The sequence below is a fragment of the Cetorhinus maximus genome, unplaced genomic scaffold, assembly GCF_964194155.1.
Source record: "Cetorhinus maximus unplaced genomic scaffold, sCetMax3.hap1.1 HAP1_SCAFFOLD_488, whole genome shotgun sequence".
Classification (NCBI taxonomy): Eukaryota; Metazoa; Chordata; class Chondrichthyes; order Lamniformes; family Cetorhinidae; genus Cetorhinus; species Cetorhinus maximus.
Window position 1 is genome coordinate 255724 of NW_027596430.1, and position 20351 is coordinate 276074.

General features: G+C 48.6%; 1 protein-coding gene across 1 annotated transcript in view; it reads right to left on the bottom strand.

The window, feature by feature from the left end:
* LOC144673840 (uncharacterized) overlaps window positions 1-20351 on the bottom strand; it is a 118672-nt gene that overhangs the window by 71698 nt on the left and 26623 nt on the right. The window contains exons 6-10 of the mRNA XM_078535482.1: window positions 16263-16349; window positions 15382-15505; window positions 14815-14945; window positions 9621-9674; window positions 1853-1927 (exon numbers count right to left, since the gene is read on the bottom strand). Of these exons, the coding sequence (XP_078391608.1) occupies window positions 1853-1927; window positions 9621-9674; window positions 14815-14945; window positions 15382-15505; window positions 16263-16349 (471 nt within the window). The remainder of the gene's footprint in view (window positions 1-1852; window positions 1928-9620; window positions 9675-14814; window positions 14946-15381; window positions 15506-16262; window positions 16350-20351) is intronic.

Genomic DNA, 20351 nt, shown 5'->3' on the forward strand with positions numbered 1-20351 from the left:
TTCCCGAATTCTCACTGTTTTAACCTCCCTCTCCCGAAGTCTCGCTCTTATAAAATCTCTCCTGAAGTCTTGCTGTTTTAAACTCTCTCTCCTGAAGTCTCGCTGTTTTAAACTCTCTGTCTCCTGAAGTCTCGTGGTTTTAAACTCTGTCCCGAAGTCTCACTGTTTTAACCCCTCTCTCCCCTGAAGTCTCACTGCTTTAACCTCTCCTTCCCGAATTCTCACTGTTTTAACCTCCCTCTCCCGAAGTCTTGCTCTTATAAAATCTCCCCTGAAGTCTTGCTGTTTTAAACTCTCTGTCCTGAAGTCTCGCTGTTTTAAACTCTCTGTCCTAAAGTCTCGCTGTTTTAAACTCTCTGTCCTGAAGTCTCGCTGTTTTAAACTCTCTGTCCTGAAGTCTCGCTGTTTTAAACTCTCTGTACTGAAGTCTCGCTGTTTTAAACTCTCTGTCCTGAAGTCTCGCTGTTTTAATCTCTCTCTCCTGAAGTCTCGCTGTTTTAAACTCTCTGTCCTGAAGTCTCGCTGTTTTAAACTCTCTGTCCTGAAGTCTCGCTGTTTTAAACTCTCTCTCCTGAAGTCTCGCTGTTTTAAACTCTCTGTCCTGAAGTCTTGCTGTTTTAAACTCTCTCTCCTGAAGTCTCGCTGTTTTAAACTCTCTGTACTGAAGTCTCGCTGTTTTAAACTCTCTCTCCTGAAGTCTCGCTGTTTTAAACTCTCTCTCCTGAAGTCTCGCTGTTTTAAACTCTCTCTCCCAAAGTCTCAGTGTTTTAACTTCTCTCTCCTGAAGTCTCACTGTTTTAATCTCTCTCCTGAGGTCTCACTGTTTTCACCTCTCTCTTCTGAAGTACCGATTTTTAGCCTCTCTCCTGTAATCAATCTACCTCTCCGGAAGACTCTCTGTTTTAAACTCTCACTTTCCTAAAGACTCGATTTTTTAACCGCTCCTTCCCGAGGTCTCGTTTTAACCTCTCGCTCCCCGAGTCTCATTGTTTTGAACTCTCTCTCTCCTGAAGTCTTGTTATTTTAACCCCTCTGTTCCGAAGTCTCTCTGTTTTAAAGTCTCTTTCCAAAAGTCTCGCTTTTTTAACTGATTTGTCCTGAACTCTCGCTGTTTTCACCACTGTCTCCCAAAGCCTCGCTGTTTTAACCTGTCATTCTCAGGAGATGTACAGCACGGGGTGAGATACAGAGTAAAGCTCCCTCTACGCTGTCCCCATCAAACACTCCCAGGACAGGTACAGCACGGGGTTAGATACAGAATAAAGCTCCCTCTACACTGTCCCCATCAAACACTCCCAGGACAGGTACAGCACGGGGTTAGATACAGAGTAAAGCTCCCTCTGCACTGTCCCCATCAAACACTCTCAGGACAGGTACAGCATGGGGTTAGATACAGAGTAAAGCTCCCTCTACACCGTCCCCATCAAACACTCCCAGGACAGGTACAGTACGGGGTTAGATACAGAGTAAAGCTCCCTCTACACTGTCCCCATCAAACACTCCCAGGACAGGTACAGCGCAGGGTTAGATACAGAGTAAAGCTCCCTCTACACTGGCCCCATCAAACACTCCCAGGACAGGTACAGCACAGTGTTAGATACAGTGTAAAGCTCCCTCTACACTGTCCCCATCAAACACTCCCAGGACAGTTACAGCACAGTGTTAGATACAGAGTAAAGCTCCCTCTACACTGTACCCATCAAACACTCCCGGTACAGGTACAGCTTAGGGTTACATACAGAATAAAGCTCCCTCTACACCGTCCCCATCAAACACTCCCAGGACAGGTACAGCACGGGGTTAGATACAGAGTTACATTATATCTAAAGTGTTCCTTTCACAACTTAGGTACCTGCTCTTGAATGTAACTTTGAAATTCATGCACTTTGTCCTCCTTTAGTTTCATGTTCCAAAAAGCATTTGACATCTGTCAGGAAAAATGTTCATTCATTAAAATGTCAGTTGGTATTAGAGAACTTGAGCATTGCTGTAAAAAGGGGCATGTTGAAGCTTTTTGTCTTGCACTCATCAGGACACTATGCAAGAATACCAATTTAAGGGGAAAACAACAATTTATACTGTATGTGAAGATAGTGCTGAGTGGTTAGCTGTTGGACTCTGATTGGTAGTGGTGTTACCATGGAGAATGCACTGTTGATGGTGACTGACAGTTAAATGCCAAGCATTCTTTGAAATTTAAACCAGGTGCTTGACCACTCATATTGCTCGTTGTCCTATTTCAGCATCAAGCTTGCATGGTGAGCAAATGGTTCAGGCCCGACTTAAAAGCTCCCTGGCAGAATCCTCAACTAGTACTTCAAGGAAGAGGCGTTCATTTGACTGCTCCATTTCAGAGGTAGATTTGAGTGCAGGATGGAGCCCATTAAGACCTGTAGGGAAATTATTACATGCAGGTTTCTCTACCACAGTCTCCCACAAGCCTACCTTCACTGGCCAATATACATGTTGGGATTCTTGCAGTTCCCCAAAAATTGGCCTTATCAGCAACCTTGTAAATAGGGCCCAAGCTATTTGCTCACCATGCAAGCTTGATGCTGAAATAAGGCCATCAAAGGCGGTAGCATAGTGGTATTGTCACTGGACCAGTGTTCCAGATCTGGGGACTGGGGTTCGAATCCCACCACAATGGATGGCGGTACTTGAATTCAATAAAAATCTGGAATTAAAAGTCGAATGATGGCCATGAAACCATTGTCGATTGTCATAAAAACCCATCTGGTTCACTAATGTCCTTCAGAGAAGGAAATCTGCTGTCCTTACCTGGTCTGGACTACATATGACTCCAGGCCCACAGGAATGTGGTGGACTCCTAACTGCCCCTCTGAAATGGCCCAGCAAACCACTCAGTTGTATCAAACTGCTAGAAAGTTGACAAAGACGAACTGCCCGGCATCGACCTAGACACCGGAACCGAGCATGGCAATCCCAGCCCTGCAAAGTCCTCCTTACAAACATCTGCGGGGGCTAGTGTCAAAATTGGGAGAGCTGTCTGACAGACTAGTCAAGCAACATCCTGACATTGTCTGAGAGGTATGATTCCATGAGTATGACTATGACCCAGACTCCACCATCACCATCCCTGGGTATGTCCTGTCCCACTGGAGAGGTGGAGGCACAGTGGTATACAGTAGTGGGGGAGTTGCCCTGGGAGTCCTCAACATCGAATCCGGACCCCATGAAGTCTCATGGCATCAGATCAAACATGGACAAGGAAACCTCCTGCTGATTACCACGTACCGCCCTCCCACAGCTGATGAATCAGTGCTCCTCCATATTGAACATCACTTGGAGGAAGCACTGAGGGTGGCAAGGGCACAGAATATATTCTGGGGGCAGAATTCTTACCTCGATGGGAGGGTGGGCCCCACCGGCTCGGTGGCGGGTGGGCAGCTGAACCCTCCCGCCGAAACAGGGCCTGCCGCCATTTTGAGTGGGCGGGCCAATTAAGGCCCACCCAGCAGCCTGCCCGACAGGAAGTGCTATGCTGTTCTGGGAGGGAAGGGAATCCCCATCTGTCAAAGTGCGCACTGCTCCCTGAGGCAAAGTCCTGTCTCAGGGAGATTCGTGAGAGGTAAGTAAACTCTAAAAATAGATAAATATTAAAATTATTAACATGTCCCCCTCATGTGACAATGTCACACGAGATGGGACATGTAATAATCAACACATAAAATTTATTAAATTTTAAAAAAACGGACATGAAACTTCATCCCGCCAGTGGATGAAGTTTCATTTATAATCTGCAGCCCGCTGGGGCTCCTGGCCTGCCCGCCAGCCTTAAGGTAACCCGAGCAGGATATTTAATAAGGTTAATTAGTCTGTCAATGGCCTTAATTGGCCATTGACAGGTCGGCGGGCGGATAGCTGATTTCGCTGTCCGCCGGCCTTCGTGAATATTTAAAGGGACCGGGATGACATCGAGGGTTCCTCCCGACGTCATCCCGTGTCATTTTCCCCTAGGCGAGTGGGCCCCGCCTCCAAATCGCCGAAGGGAAAATCCTGGCCTGGGTGGGGGACTTCAATGTCCATCACCAAGAGTGGCTCGGTAGTACTACTTCTGCTCGAGCTGGCCGAGTCCTAAAGGACAGAGTTGCTCATCTAGGTCTGCGGCAGGTGGTGAGGGAACCAACTAGAGCTAAAAACAAACTTGATCTCATCCTCACCAACCTGCCTGGCACCGATGTATCTGTCCATGACAGTATCGGTAGGAGTGACCACCGCACAGTCCTTCTGGAGACGAAGTCCCGCTTCACATTGAGGCTACCCTCCATCATGCTGTGTGGCGCTACCACCGTGCTAAATGGGTTAATTTTGAACTGATCTAGCAGCTCAAAACTGGGCATCCATGAGGCGCTGTGGGCTATCAGCAGCAGCAGAATTGTACTCAAACACAATCTGTAATCTCATGGCCCGGCATATCCCCCACTCTACCATTACCACCAAGCCAGGGGATCAACCCTGGTTCAAAGAAGAGTGCAGGAGGGCATGCCAGGAGCAAAACCAAGCATACCTAAAAATGAGGTGTCAACCTGGTGAAGCTACAGCTCAGGACTACTTGAGTGCCAAACAGCATAAGCAGCAAGTGACAGACAGAGCTAAACGATCCCACAACCAACGGATCAGATCTAAGCTCTGCAGTCCTGCCACATCCAGATATGAATGGTGGTGGACATTTAAACAACTCTCTGGAGGAGGAGGCTCCACAAATATCCCCAGCCTCAATGATGGGGGAGCCCAGCACATCAGTGCAAAAGATCAGTTTGAAGCATTTGCAACAATCTTCAGCCAGAAGTGCCGAGTAGATGATCCATCTCAGCCTCCTCTGGAAGTCCCCAGCATCACAGATGCCAGTCTTCAGCCAATTCGATTCACTCCACGTGATATCAAGAAACAGTTGATGGCACTGGATACTGCAAAGGCTATGGGCCCTGACAATATTAAGTGAAATACTACTGAAAATATCTGCTCCAGAACTTGCCGTGCCCCTAGACAAGCTGTTCCTGTACAGCGACAACACTGGCATCTCCCCAGCTATGTGCAATTTTGCCCAGGTGTGTGCTAACCACAAAAAGCAGTCAGTCTACTCTCGATCATCAGTAAAGTGATGGAAGAGGTCATCAACAGTGCTATCAAGTGGCACTTGCTTAGCAATAACCTGCTCACTGATGCTCAGCTTGGATTCCGTCAGGGTCACTCAGCTCCTGACCTCATTACAGCCTTGGTTCAAACATGGACAAAAGAGCTGAACTCCCGAGGTGAGGTGAGAGTGACTGCTCTTGACATCAAGGCTGCATTTGACCGAGTGGGGCATCAAGGAGCCCTAGCAAAACTGGAGTCAATGGGAATCAGGGGGAAACGCTCCACTGGTTGGAGTCATACCTAGTACAAAGGAAGATGGTTGTGGTTGTTGGAGGTCAGTCATCTCAGCTCCAGGACATCACTGCAGGAGTTCCCCAGGGTAGTGTCCTCGGCCCAACCATCTTCAGCTGCTTCATCAACGACCTTCCCTCCATCATAAGGTCAGAAGTCGGGATGTTCGCTGATGATTGCACAATGTTCAGCACCATTCGCGACTCCTCAGATACTGAAGCAGCCCATGTCCGAATGCAGCAAGACCTGGGCAATATCCAGGCTTGGGCTGATAAGTGGCAAGCAATATTCGTGCCACACAAGTTCCAGGCAATGACCATCTCCAACAAGAGATAAGGTGGTGGCATCGTGGCAGAATGGTAATGTCACTGACGAGTTTTCCAGAGACCTCAGGCAATGTTCTGGGCACCTGAGATCAAATCCCACCACAACAAACTGAGAAATTTGAGTTCCATGAAAATGTGGAATTAAAAGACAGGTTCACTAATGTCATTTACGAAAGAAAATCTGCTGTCCTTACCTGGTCCAGTCTACATGGGACCCAAGAGCCATGGCAAAAAGGTAGCCTGTTAAGTGCCTGAACAATGGCAATTAGGGATAAGCAATAAATGCTGGTGGAGCCAGCGATGCCCTCATCCAATGAATAGAAAAAAAAGGCAGCCTGCAGGATAATAGCTACCTTGATCAGGTTATTTTGCTCCATATGTCAGACTCTGACTCCACTTTCCCTCTTGAGATATCTGTACACTGACTGGTGTCTCTCAGTCCCCTCTCTCTCAGGGAGATATTTGTACACTGACTGGTGTCTCTCAGTCCCCACTCTCTCAGGGAGATATCTGTACACTGACTGGTGTCTCTCAGTCCCCTCTCTCTCAGGGAGATATCTGTACACTGACTGGTGTCTCTCAGTCCCCTCTCTCTCAGGGAGATATCTGTACACTGACTGGTGTCTCTCAGTCCCCTCTCTCTCAGGGAGATATCTGTACACTGACTGGTGTCTCTCAGTCCCCTCTCTCTCAGGGAGATATCTGTACACTGACTGGAGTCTCTCAGTCCCTCTCTCTCAGGGAGATATCTGTACACTGACTGGTGTCTCTCAGTCCCTCTCTCTCAGGGAGATATCTGTACACTGACTGGTGTCTCTCAGTCCCTCTCTCTCAGGGAGATATCTGTACACTGACTGGTGTCTCTCAGTCCCTCTCTCTCAGGGAGATATCTGTACACTGACTGGTGTCTCTCAGTCCCTCTCTCACAGGGAGATATCTGTGCACTGACCGGTGCCTCTCAGTCCCTCTCTCTCAGGGAGATATCTGTACACTGACTGGTGCCTCTCAGTCCCTCTCTCTCAGGGAGATATCTGCACACTGACTGGTGTCTCTGAGACCCCTCTCTCTCAGGGAAATATCTGTACACTGACTGGTGCCTCTCAGTCCCCTCTCTCTCTCTCAGCGAGATATCTGTACACTGACCGGTGTCTTTCAGTCCCTTGTCTCTCCCATTGAAGAATCTGTACACTGGCTGGTATGCCTCAGTCCCTCTCCCTCATGTGACATCTGTACACTGGTGTCTCTCAGTCCCCTCGGTGTGTGTGAGGTATGTGTACACTGACTGTGGTCTCTCAATCCCCTCTCTCTCTCAGGTAGATATCTGTACACTGACTGGTGTCTCTCAGTCCCTCTCTCTCAGGGCGATATCAGTGCACAAAAGACATCTTTCTGAGAGATGGAGTGAGAGACACGAGCAAGTGCACTTTTATCTCCCTGAGAGAAAAGGGGGATTGAGAGATACTTGTCAGTGTACGGATATCTCCCTAAGAGAGGGGACTAAGAGACACCAGTCAGAGTATGGATATCTCACTGAGAGAGAGGGACTGAGAGAAACCAGTCAGTGTACAGATATCTCCCTGTGAGAGAGGGGACTGAGAGACACCAGTCAGTGTACAGATATCTCCCTGAGAGAGAAGGACTGAGAGACACCAGTCAGTGTACAGATTACTCCCTGAGAGAGGGGACTCTTCGGGCGATATCTGTACACTGACTGGAGTCTCTCATACCACCTACTCAAGTCTTTCACTCCCTGTCGCTCAGGAAGGTGTCTGTACACAGACTGATGTAACTCAATTCCCACTGGATCTCAGGGAAATATTTGTTTACTAACTTGTGCCTTGTGGTCCCCTCACTCTCTCTCAGGGACTGATCTGAAGCTGACTGGTGTCTCTCAGTCCCTTCTCTCTCAGGAAGATATCAGAACACTGACTGGTGACTCACAGTTCGTTGTCTCTCAGTGAGATATCTGTACACTGACTGGTGTCTCTCAGTCCCTCTCTCTCAGGGAGATATCTGTACACTGACTGGTGTCTCTCAGTCCCTCTCTCACAGGGAGATATCTGTACACTGACTGCTGTCTCTCAGTCCCTCTCTCTCTCAGGGAGATATCTGTACACTGACTGGTGTCTCTCAGTCCCTCTCTCTCAGGGAGATATCTGTACACTGACTGGTGTCTCTCAGTCCCTCTCTCTCTCAGGGAGATATCTGTACACTGACTGGAGTCTCTCACTGCACATGCTGTCAGGGAGAAATCTGTACCCTGAATGGTGTCTCTCAGTTCTCCCTCTCGCAGGGAGATATCTGTACACTGACTGGTGTCTCTCAGTCCTCTCTCTCTCAGGGAGATATCTGTACACTGACTGGTGTCTCTCAGTCCCTCTCTCTCAGGGAGATATCTGTACACTGACTGGTGTCTCTCAGTCCCCTCTCTCTCTCAGCGAGATATCTGTACACTGACCGGTGTCTTTCAGTCCCTTGTCTCTCCCATTGAAGAATCTGTACACTGGCTGGTATGCCTCAGTCCCTCTCCCTCATGTGACATCTGTACACCGACTGGTGTCTCTCAGTCCCCTCGGTGTGTGTGAGGTATGTGTACACTGACTGTGGTCTCTCAATCCCCTCTCTCTCTCAGGTAGATATCTGTACACTGACTGGTGTCTCTCAGTCCCTCTCTCTCAGGGCGATATCTGTGCACAAAAGACATCTTTCTGAGAGATGGAGTGAGAGACGCGAGCAAGTGCACTTTTATCTCCCTGAGAGAAAAGGGGGATTGAGAGATACTTGTCAGTGTACGGATATCTCCCTAAGAGAGGGGACTAAGAGACACCAGTCAGAGTATGGATATCTCACTGAGAGAGAGAGGGACTGAGAGACACCAGTCAGTGTACAGATATCTCCCTGAGAGAGAGAGGGACTGAGAGAAACCAGTCAGTGTACAGATATCTCCCTGTGAGAGAGGGGACTGAGAGACACCAGTCAGTGTACAGATATCTCCCTGAGAGAGAAGGACTGAGAGACACCAGTCAGTGTACAGATTACTCCCTGAGAGAGGGGACTCTTCGGGCGATATCTGTACACTGACTGGAGTCTCTCATACCACCTACTCAAGTCTTTCACTCCCTGTCGCTCAGGAAGGTGTCTGTACACAGACTGATGTAACTCAATTCCCACTGGATCTCAGGGAAATATTTGTTTACTAACTTGTGTCTTGTGGTCCCCTCACTCTCTCTCAGGGACTGATCTGAAGCTGACTGGTGTCTCTCAGTCCCTCTCTCTCAGTGAGATATCTGCACACTGACTGGTGTCTCTCAGTCCCTCTCTCTCTCAGGGACTGATCTGAAGCTGACTGGTGTCTCTCAGTCCCTCTCTCTCAGTGAGATGTCTGCACACTGACTGGTGTCTCTCAGTCCCTCTCTCTCTCAGGGAGATATCTGTACACTGACTGGTGTCTCTCAGTCCCTCTCTCTCAGGGAGATATCTGTACACTGACTGGTGTCTCTCAGTCTCTCTCTCTCTCAGGGAGATATCTGTACACTGACTGGAGTCTCTCACTGCACATGCTGTCAGGGAGATATCTGTACCCTGAATGGTGTCTCTCAGTTCTCCCTCTTGCAGGGAGATATCTGTACACTGACTGGTGTCTCTCAGTCCTCTCTCTCTCAGGGAGATATCTGTACACTGACTGGTGTCTCTCAGTCCCTCTCTCTCAGGGAGATATCTGTACACTGACTGGTGTCTTTCAGTCCTCTCTCTCTCAGGGAGATATCTGTACAGTGACTGGCGTCTCTTAGTCCCTCTCTCTCTCATTGAGATATCTGTACGCAGACTGCATCTTTGTGTCACTCTGTCTTTTTGTATTCACAGACTGCCCTTCTCATTAATTAAATGTTATGAATGACTCACCTGGAGTGGTGTTGTTATCTGAACTGAATATTTTTCGATGGTCTTGGCGAATAACTGTGGGCAGAAGAAAGTGGAGGTTAGACTGTGGGAGACTCTTGAGAAAGGAAGCTGGGTTTTGAAGGAGACAGTCTTGATCTGTGCTGAACAGAAATGAGGGATGACTGGAAAGTGGGATCCATGGATCTGCGCTTAGCTACAATCATGCAGAGATTAATGTAAAATACACCCCGGGCTCCACCTGACCCTCAGTGCAAATGATACACAGTCGCTGAATCAGCCCCCATTGCATGTTTTACCCTCTGAGAGATTATTTATCCGCTCTCACTGTGATCCAGTGCCTGGCCCGCTCCCTGTTTTTCAGGGCCTTTCCCTTCTCACTGTGATACAGTATCTCTTCCCTCTCGCTGTGATCCAGTTTCTCTCCCCCTTTCACTGTGTTTCAGTATCTCTCGCCTCTCACTGTGCTCTAGTGACTCTCACACTGTCACTGTGATCCAGTGCCTCTCTCCCTGTCACTGTGTGTCACTGCCTCTCTCCCTGTCAGTGTGGTTCACTGACTCTCCCCACCCCACCATGATCCAGTGCCTCTCCCCGATACTGTGGTTTCGCACCTCTCCACTCTCATTGTGATCCGCTGATTCTCCTCCTGTCACTGTGTTTCAGTGCCTCTCCCTCTCACTGTGACCCTGTGACTCTCACCCTCTGTGTGATCCACTGTCTCTCGCCCTGCCACTGTGATCCAGTGTCCCTCCCCCTGTCACTGTGTTTCAGTGCCTTTCTCCCTGTCACTGAGCAGTAAGTGATAGACAGGGCTAAGCAATCCCACAACCAACAGGTCAGATCCAAGTTCTGCAGTCCTGCCACATCCAGTCGTGAATGGTGGTGGCCAATGAAATAACTCACTGGGGGAGGAGACTTCACAAATATCCCATCCTCAATGATGGAGGAGCTCGGCACATCAGTGCAAAAGATCAGTCTGAAGCATTTGCTACAATCTTCAGCCATAAGTGCCGAGTGGATGATCCATCTCGGCCTCCTCTGGAGGTCCCCAGCATCATAGATGCCAGTCTTCAGGCATATCGATTCACTCCACATGATATCAAGAAATGGCTAAAGGTACTGGATACTGCAAAGGCTATGGGCCCGGACAATATTCCGGTAATAGCACTGAAGACTTGTGCTCCAGAATTTACCGTGCCCCTAGCCAAGCTGTTCCAGTACAGCTTCAACACTGCATCTACCCGGCAATGTGGAAAATTGCCCAAGTAGTCCTGTAAACAAAAAGCAGGTCAAATCCTACCCAGCCAATTACCGCCCCATCAGTCTACTCTCCATCATCAGTAAAGTAACGGAAGGAGTCATCAGCAGTGCTATCAAGCAGCTCTTGCTTAGCAATAGCCTGCTCACTGACGCCCAGTTTGGGTTCCTCCAGGGCCACTCAACTCCTGACCTCATTACAGCCTTGGTTCAAACATGGACAAAAGAGCTGAACTCCCGAGGTGAGGTGAGAGTGGCTGCCCTTGACTTCAAGGCTACATTTGACCGAGTGCGGCATCAAGGAGACTTAGCAAAACTGGAGTCAATGGGAATCAGGAGGGAAACTCTCTGCTGGTTGGAGTCATACCTAGCACAAAGGAAAATGGTTGTGGTTGTTGGAGGTCATTCATCTTAGCTCCAGGACATCACTGCAGGAGTTCCTCAGGGTAGTGTCCTCGGCCCAACCATCTTCAGCTGCTTCATCAATGACCTTCCCTCCATCATAAGGTCAGAAGTGGGGATGTTCGCTGATGATCGCACAATGTTCAGCACCACTCGCAACTCCTCAGATACTGAAGCAGCCCATCTCCAAATGCAACAAGACCTGGACAATATCCGGGCTTGGACTGACAAGTGGCAAGTAACATTCACACCACCCACAGCGTCAGGCAATGACCATCTCCAACAAGAGAGAATCCAACCATCGCCCCTTGACATTCAATGGCATTCCCATCACTGAACCCCCCACTATCAACATCCTGGGGGTTACCGTTGACCAGAAACTGAACTGGACCAGCCATATAAGACATAAGACCATAAGACATAGAAGCAGAAATTAGGCCATTCGGCCCATTGAGTCTGCTCCGCCATTCAATCATGGCTGATAAGTTTCTCAACCCCATTCTCCCGCCTTCTCCCCGTAACCTTTGATCCACTTACCAATCAAGAACCTATCTATCTCAGTCTTAAATACACTCAATGACCTGGCCTCCACAGCCTTCTGTGGCAATGAATTCCATAGATTCACCACTCTCTGGCTAAAGAAGTTTCTCCTCATCTCTGTTCTAAAAGGTCTTCCTTTTACTCTGAGGCTGTGCCCTCGGGTCCTTAGTCTCTCCTACTAACGGAAACATCTTCCCCACGTCCACTCTATCCAGGCCTTTCAGTATTCTGTAAGTTTCAATCAGATCCCCCCTCATCCTTCTAAACTCCATCGACTATAGGCCCAGAGTCCTCAAACGTTCCTCATATGTTAAGCCTTTCATTCCTGGGATCGTTTACGTGAACCTCCTCTGGACCCTCTCCAGGGCCAGAACATCCTGAGATACGGGGCCCAAAATTGCTCACAATATTCTAAATGTGGTCTGACCAGAGCCTTATAAAGCCTCAGCAGCACATCCCTGCTTTTATATTCTAGTCCTTTCAAAATAAATGCCAACATTGCATTTGCCTTCCTAACTATTGACTCAACCTGCAAGTTAACCTTAAGAGAATCCTGGACTAGGACTCCCAAGTCCCTTTGCACTCCAGATTTCTGAATTCTCTCCCCATTTAGAAAATAATCTATGCCTCTATTCTTCCTACCAAAGTGCATGACCTCACACTTCCCCACATTATATTCCATCTGCCACTTCTTTGCCCATTCTCCTAACCTGTCCAAATCCTTCTGCAGCCTCCCTGCCTCCTCAATACTACCTGTCCCTCCATCTATCTTTGTATCATCTGCAAACTTAGCCAGGATGCCCTCAGTTCCTTCATCTAGATCATTAATGTTTAAAGTGAAAAGTTGTGGTCCCAACACTGACCCCTGCGGAACTCCACTAGTCACCGGCCACCATCCTGAGAAGGACCCCCTTATCCCCACTCTCTGCCTCCTGCCAGACAGCCAATCTTCTATCCATGCTAGTACCTTGCCTCTAACACCATGGGCTCGTATCTTACTGAGCAGCCTCCTATGCGGCACCTTGTCAAAGGCCTTCTGGAAGTCCAAGTAGATAACAGCCATTGGCTCTCCTTTGTCTAACCTACTCGTTACCTCCTCAAAGAATTCTAACAGATTTGTCAGGCATGACCTCCCCTTGATGAAACCATGCTGACTTTGCCGTATTTTACCATGCACTTCCAAGTATTCTGAAATCTCAAGCTTAATAATGGACTCTAAAATTTTACCAACGACTGAGGTCAGGCTAATCGGCCTATAATTTCCCGTCTTTTGCCTCACTCCCTTCTTAAACAGGGGGGTTACATTAGTGATTTTCCAGTCCTCTGGGACCCTCCCTGACACCAGTGATTCCTGAAAGATCAACACTAACTCCTCCACTATCTCTTCAGCTATCTCCTTCAAAACTCTGGGGTGTAATCCATCTGGCCCAGGTGATTTATCCACCTTCAGACCTTTCAGTTTTCCTAGCACCTTCTCCTTGGTAATGGCCACCATACTCACCTCTGCCCCCCCGACTCTTGAACTTTGGGGATGTTACTCGTGTCTTCCACCGTGAAGACTGACGCAAAGTACCTATTCAGTTTCTCCGCCATTTCTTTGTTCCCCATTATTACTTCTCCAGTGTCATTTTCCAGTGGCCCAATGTCCACTTTTGCCTCTCTCTTACCCTTTATATATCTAAAAAAACTCTTGCAATCTTCTTTTATATTACTGGCTAGTTTACCCTCATGTTTAATCTTCTCCCTCCTTATTTCTTTTTTAGTTGTCCTCAGTTGGTCTTTGTAGGCTTCTCAATCCCCTGGCTTCCCACTGCTCTTCGCCGCATTGTATGCTTTCTCTTTAGCTTTTATGCTGTCCCTGACTTCCCTTGTCAGCCATGGTTACCTCGTCCTCCCTTTAGTATGTTTCTTCTTCCTAGGGATGAATTTTTGCTGTGTCTCCCAAATTACTCCCAGAAACTCCTGCCATTGCTGTTCCAATGTCTTTCCTGCTAGGCTCATCTCCCAGTCAATTCTGGCCAGCTCCTCCCTCATGCCTCTGTTGTTGCCTTTATTCAACTGTAATACCGTTACATCTGATCCCAGCTTTTTCCTCTAAAATTGCAGGGTAAATTCTATCATATTATGGTCACTTCCTCCTAAGGGTTCCTTAACCTTAAGCTCCCTTATCAAATCTGCCTCATTACACATCACTATATCTATAAATACTGTGGCGACAAGAGTAGGTCAGAGGCAAGAGCTAGGAATCGTGCGACGAATAACTCACCTCCTGACTCCCCAAAGCTGTCCACTATCTACAAAGCACAAGTCAGGAGTGTGATAAAACACACTCCACTTGCCTGGATGAGTGTGGCTCCAACAACACTTAAGAAGCTCAACACCATTCCAGGACAAAGCAGCCCTGCTTGATTGACACCCTATCCACAAACATTCACTCCCTCCACCACCGACGCACAGTGGCAGCAGTGTATCCCATCGCCTAGGTGCGCTGCAGGTACTCATCAAGGCTTCTTAGACAGCACCACCCAAATCCATGATCTCTGTCATCTAGAAGGACAAGGGCAGCAGACACATGGGAACACCACCACCTGGAAGTTCCCCTCCAAGCCATACACCATCCTGACTTGGAAGTATACCGGTCGTTCCTTCACTGTCGCTGGGTCCGAATCCTGGAACTCCCTCCCGAACAGCACTGTGGGTGTACCTACACCACAGGAACTGCAGCGGTCCAAGAACACACACGTGCAAAAAAAAAAGCCATTAGCAGACTCTCAATATCGGCATTGAAGCATGCAAAACAGATGACAGGTGCTGAAACAAACTGTCAAACAAAAACTGAAGCAAAGCCACTCAAACAGTTACAGATACTCAGATACTCTCACAGACAGACACTCTCACAGATAAAAACACACACAGGCTCTCTCATGCACAGGCATACTCATACACTCAAAAAAACAAACACTCAAGCACACAAACAAATATTGTGACATAATACCTTGATCTGGTCAAACAACTGGGAGCCAGTCAGAATCGAGCCGTTCATGTCACACCGTCCACTAGTGGGCAGACTTTGCAAGGCAGAACCGAGGTAATCCACCAGCGAGTGTCTGAAACCCTCATCCATGTCTGTCGGGGAAAAGAAGGAAGCCATTGAAAAGAGAAAACACAGTGCGTTAGATATACTGTTCTTTCCCCCTCTGGGACCGGGTGTCACAGTGCGTTAGATACACTGTCCTTTCCCCCTCTGGGACCGGGTGTCACAGTGCATTAAATACACTGTCCTTTCCCCCTCTGGGACCGGGTGTCACAATGCGTTAGATACACTGTCCTTTCCCCCTCTGGGACCGGGTGTCACACTGCGTTAGATACGCTGTCCTTTCCCCCTTTGGGACCGGGTGTCACAGTGCGTTAGATACACTGTCCTTTCCCCCTCTGGGACCGGGTATCACAGTGCGTTAGATACACCGTCCTTTCCCCCTCTGGGACTGGGTGTCACAGTGAGTTAGATACATTGTCCTTTCCCCCTCCAGGACCGGGTGTCACATTGCATTAAATCACTTGCCCTTTAGGTGTCCTGTGGAACTCGAAGCAATCTCCTTCCCTGGGTTGGGTAACAGAAAGCAATGAGCCTTGGAAAGTTGAGTCTTCATGAATGATTGGTACGTTGATTTATTGGTCTGGATTTTCTGTGAATACAAGTTTGCAAAGTATAGTTAATGTCAGTGTCACAAGGTTACACCTCTCCCCCCAGCACCCTGTGTTACTGACTGTATCTCTACTGATGTTAATCCAGCTCCCTCACACGGTAACTCAGTAATCGCTACACCTACAGTACCCAGTGTTACTCACTGTATCCCTCCTGATGTTAAACCAGCTCCCATACATCGAAAATCAATAACCCCTCTCCCCACAGTACCCTGTGCGTCTGACTGTATCTCTACTGATGTTAATCCAGCTCCCTCACACTGTCACTCAACAATGTCTCTCCCCTCAGCGCCCTGTGTACTGAATGTATCTCTACTGATGTTAATCCAGCTCCCTCACTATGTCACTCTGACACCCTTCTCCCCCCAGCACTCTGTGTTACTGATTGTATCTCTACTGATGTTAATCCAGCTCCCTCAGACGGTCACTCAGTAACCCCTCTCCCCCCAGTGCCCCATGTTTCTGACTGTATCTCTACTGATGTTAATCCAGCTCCATGACACTGACACTCAGTAACACCTCTCCCCCCAGCGCAGTGTGTTACTGACCGCATCTCTTCTGATGTTAATACAGCTCCCATATATCGGAAATCATTAACCTCTCTCCCCCCAGCACTCTGTGTTGCTGACTGTATCTCTACTGATGTTAATCCAGCTCCCTCACACTGTCACTCCTTCAAACTGATACTCAGTAACCCCACTCCCTCCAGCATCTTATCTACGTTCTTCCTTCCTTTACCTTTTGAATCTCTTCCAGATATTTCATCCCTGCTTCCTTGCCATGGGTTTTTGATGTATCCCAGTCACGAACTAGAATATCCAGATGCTGGTCCGAGAGAAAACCAACAATAATTATGCGAGTAAAGACTATTTTTTCAGCAAAACTGGGAACAGTAATTCTGCTGTTTAAAATCTTTCAGTGCGTGACTATGAGCAGGGTTTTCTGGTACTGCCAGCAGTGGGCATCGCTATGGAGCAGACAGTTTAGAGAGTGTGGGTGTAAGAGAGAGCTGGAGTGTGTGCGTGTGTGTATCTGTGTGTGCATGTGTGTGTGTGTGTGTGTGTATCTGTGTGTGTGTGTGTGTATCTGTGTGTGCGTGTGTGTGTTTGCAAATGATTGACTGTGACTGGAGAGTATGAGTTTTTTTGAAATCAATTAACCTGACGTGGGAAAGAGGATGCACAGAATGTGGGCATCGCTGGCTGGGCCAGCGTTTATTGCCCATCCCTAATTGCCCTTGAGAAGGTGGTGGTGAGCTGCCTTCTTGAACTGTTGCAGTCCCGTGTGGTGTATGTACACCCACAGCGCTGTTAGGGAGGGACTTCCAGGATTTGGACCCAGCGACAGTGAAGGAACGGCCGATATATTTCCAAGTCAGGATGCTGAGTGACTTGGAGGGGAAATTCCAGGTGGTGGTGTTCCCCATGTGTCTGCTGCCCTTGTCCTTCTAGATGGTAGAGGTCATGGGTTTGGGTGGCGCTGTCGAAGGAGCCTTGGTGAGTTGCTGCAGTGCATCTTGCAGATGGTACACACACTGCTGCCACTGTGCGTCGGTAGTGGATGGAATGAATGTTTGCGGATGGGATGCTAATCAAGTGGGGCTGCTTTGTCCTGGACGATGTCGAGCTTCTTGAGTGTTGTGGGAGCTGCACTCATCCAGGCAAGTGGGGAGTATTCCATCACACTCCTGACTTGTGCCTTGTAGATGGTGGACAGGCTCTGGGGAGTCAGGAGGTGAGTTACTCACCACAGGATTCCTAGCCTCTGGCCTATCCATATTAATAACCTAGACCTGGGTGCACAGGGCACAATTTCAAAGTTTGCAGATGATGCAGACTTGGAAATATTGTTAACTGTGAGGATGATTGTGATAGACTTCAAGGGGACATAGACAGGCTGGTACGATGGACAGGCATGCAGCAGATGAAATTTAATTTAATCTAGAGAAGTGTGAAGTGATACAAAGGAGAGGTGATATAAAATAAAGGGTACAATTCTAAAGGAAATGCAGGGGCAGAGGGACCTGGCTGTATATGTGCATAAATCATTGAAGGTGGCAGGACAGGTTGAGAAAGCAGTAGATAAATTATACTGAATCCTGGGTTTTATAAAGAGGGGCACAGAGCACAACAGCAAGTTAGTTATAAACCTTCATCAAACACTGGCTCAGCCTCAATGGGAAGGATCTGAAGGTTTTGGAAAGTGCGCAGAAAAGATTTACAAGAATGGTTCTGACGATGAGTGACTTCAGTGACGTGGATAGATTGGTGAAGTTGGGACTGTTCTCCTCGGAGAGGAGAAAGTCGAGAGAAGATTTGTCAGATGCGTTCAAAATTATGAGGGGTCAGGACATAGTAAATGGGGAGAAACTGTTCCCATTGGCAGAAGATTGAGAAACTGAATGTGATTAACAAAAGAGCCAAAGGTGACATGAGGGAAAACCACTTTATGTAACAAGTGGTTTGGATCTGGAATGCACCGCCTGAGCGTGTGGTGGAAATGGATTCAAATGCGGTTTTCAAAGTGGAAATGGATGATTATCTGAAGAGAGAAGATTTTACAGGGCTATAGGGAAGAGTGGGACTGGCTGAGTTGCTGTTGCAGAGAACTAACACAGAAGCAATGTGCTGAATTGCCTCCTCCTGTGCTGCAACCATTCTATGATTCTGGTATAGATACATTCAAGGAGCTTGATAAACACATGAGGAATAAAGAAGCTGAAGGTTACCCTGATAGTGTAATCAAGCAGGATGGGAGGAGGCTTCTGTGGAACAGAAACACGAACAAAGATGAGGTGGGCCAAATGGTCTGTTACTGTGCTGTATGTTCCATGATAAGCTGCCAGTAGCTTAACACTTAGATGAGGGGAGTGAAGGCATGGTAGCTGAATTTGCAGGTGACACAAAGAGAGGTAGGAAAGTATGTTGTGAGGAGGACATGAGGAGGTTGCAGACAGATATAGATAGGTTGAGTGAGTGGGCAAAGGTCTGGCAAATGGAGTTTAGTGTGGGAGAATGTGAACTTGTTCACTTTGCTTTTTTATTCTTCCTGCCAGAGTTTTTCAAACATTTTCTGCTTTTATTCAAATGGAACATCAGTGCAGTGAGTGTGGGAGAAGAGAGAGAGAGAGAAGAGACAGGGATAGATAGAAGAGAGAAAGAGAGGGAAAGAGAGCGATAGAGAGAAGAAAGATAGAGAGAGTGAGAGCCAGAGAGAAGGAGAGAAGGAATTCCATTTTGACAGGAGGTGGAACTAGTGGTGATGGTGATGGTGATAGTGATGGACAGGAACAGAGAAGCCATATTTCAGTAGTGGAGGATGGAGCAGCATGCCCAAAAGGACAACCCGCAGGAGGAATTGGATTAGACAGCAGGGAGTTCAATTCTCAGAGACTGAATTAGAGGGCCTGCCAGCAGCGAAACTACTTTATAAATTAATACACACGGTTAGTCACGGTCAGTGAATACAACATCACATGCCATCTCCAACCCACCACACCAGCAAAGTATCAAAGGTGCACAATGGACAACATCCACAACTTCTCACAGCAATCAGCTTTCACTAGTGACATGCCTAAACTTAAAATATCCAATTCTATCAGCCCCAAATGCAGGGAAAGGGCTGTAGAATGAGTACGAGGGAGCACCACACTGTCGCAGGGTCAGTACTGAGAGAGCGCCGCACTGTTGGAGGGTCAGTACTGAGGGAGTGCTGCACTGTCGGAGGGTCAGTACTGAGGGAGCGCCACACTGTCGCAGGGTCAGTACTGAAGGAGCGCTGCACTGTCGCAGGGTCAGAACTGAGGGAGTGCTGCACTGTCGGAGGGTCAGTACTGAGGGAGCGCCACACTGTCGCAGGGTCAGTACTGAGGGAGCGCCGCACTGTCGGAGGGTCAGTACTGAGGGAGCGCCGCACTGTCGGAGGGTCAGTACTGAGGGAGCGCCACACTGTCGGAGGGTCAGTGCTGTGGGAGCGCCATCCTGTCAGAGGGTCAGTACTGAGGGAGCACTGCACTGATCAGGGGTCAGTTCTGAGAAAACATTGCACTGTTGGAGAGTCAGTAATGAGGGAGCACCACACTGACCGGGGGAGGGGGGGGTCAGTACTCAGAGAGCGCCGCACTGTCAAAGGGTCAGTACTGAGGGAACACCACACTGACCAGGGTCAGTACTGAGAGAGCAACGCACTGTCGGAGGGTCAATACTGTGGGAGCGCCGTCCTGTCGGAGGGTCAGTACTGAGGGTGCGCCGCACTGTCGGAGGGTCAGTACTGTGGGAGCGCCGTCCTGTCGGAGGGTCAGTACTGAGGGAACGCCGTCCTGTTGGAGGGTCAGTACTGAGGGAGCGCCGCACTGTCGGAGGGTCAGTACTGAGAGAGCAATGCACTGTCGGAGTGTCAGCACTGTGGGAGCGCCGTCCTGTCGGAGGGTCAGTACTGAGGGAGCACTGCACTGACCAGGGGTCAGTTCTGAGAAAACACTGCACTGTCGGAGGGTCAGTACTGAGGGAGAGCCGCACTGTCAGAGGGTCAGTACTGAGGGAGAGCCGCACTGTCGAAGGGTCAGTACTAAGAGTGCGACGCACTGTCGGAGGGTCAGTACTGAGGGAACACCGCACTGACCAGGGGTTAGTATTGAGTGCTACATTGCTAGAGCTCCGACTTTTGTTTGAGATGTTGAACCAACACCGTGTACCCGCTCAGGCCATTAGTCACATGGTGTTGCACGGCCGCCCACCGCTGACGTCACCAGTTTCCTCTTCATCCCCTGGTCTCTTCCGAGTGTGAAAGTCAATGTTTGGACCTACAGTACATTCTTGGGTATGCAAC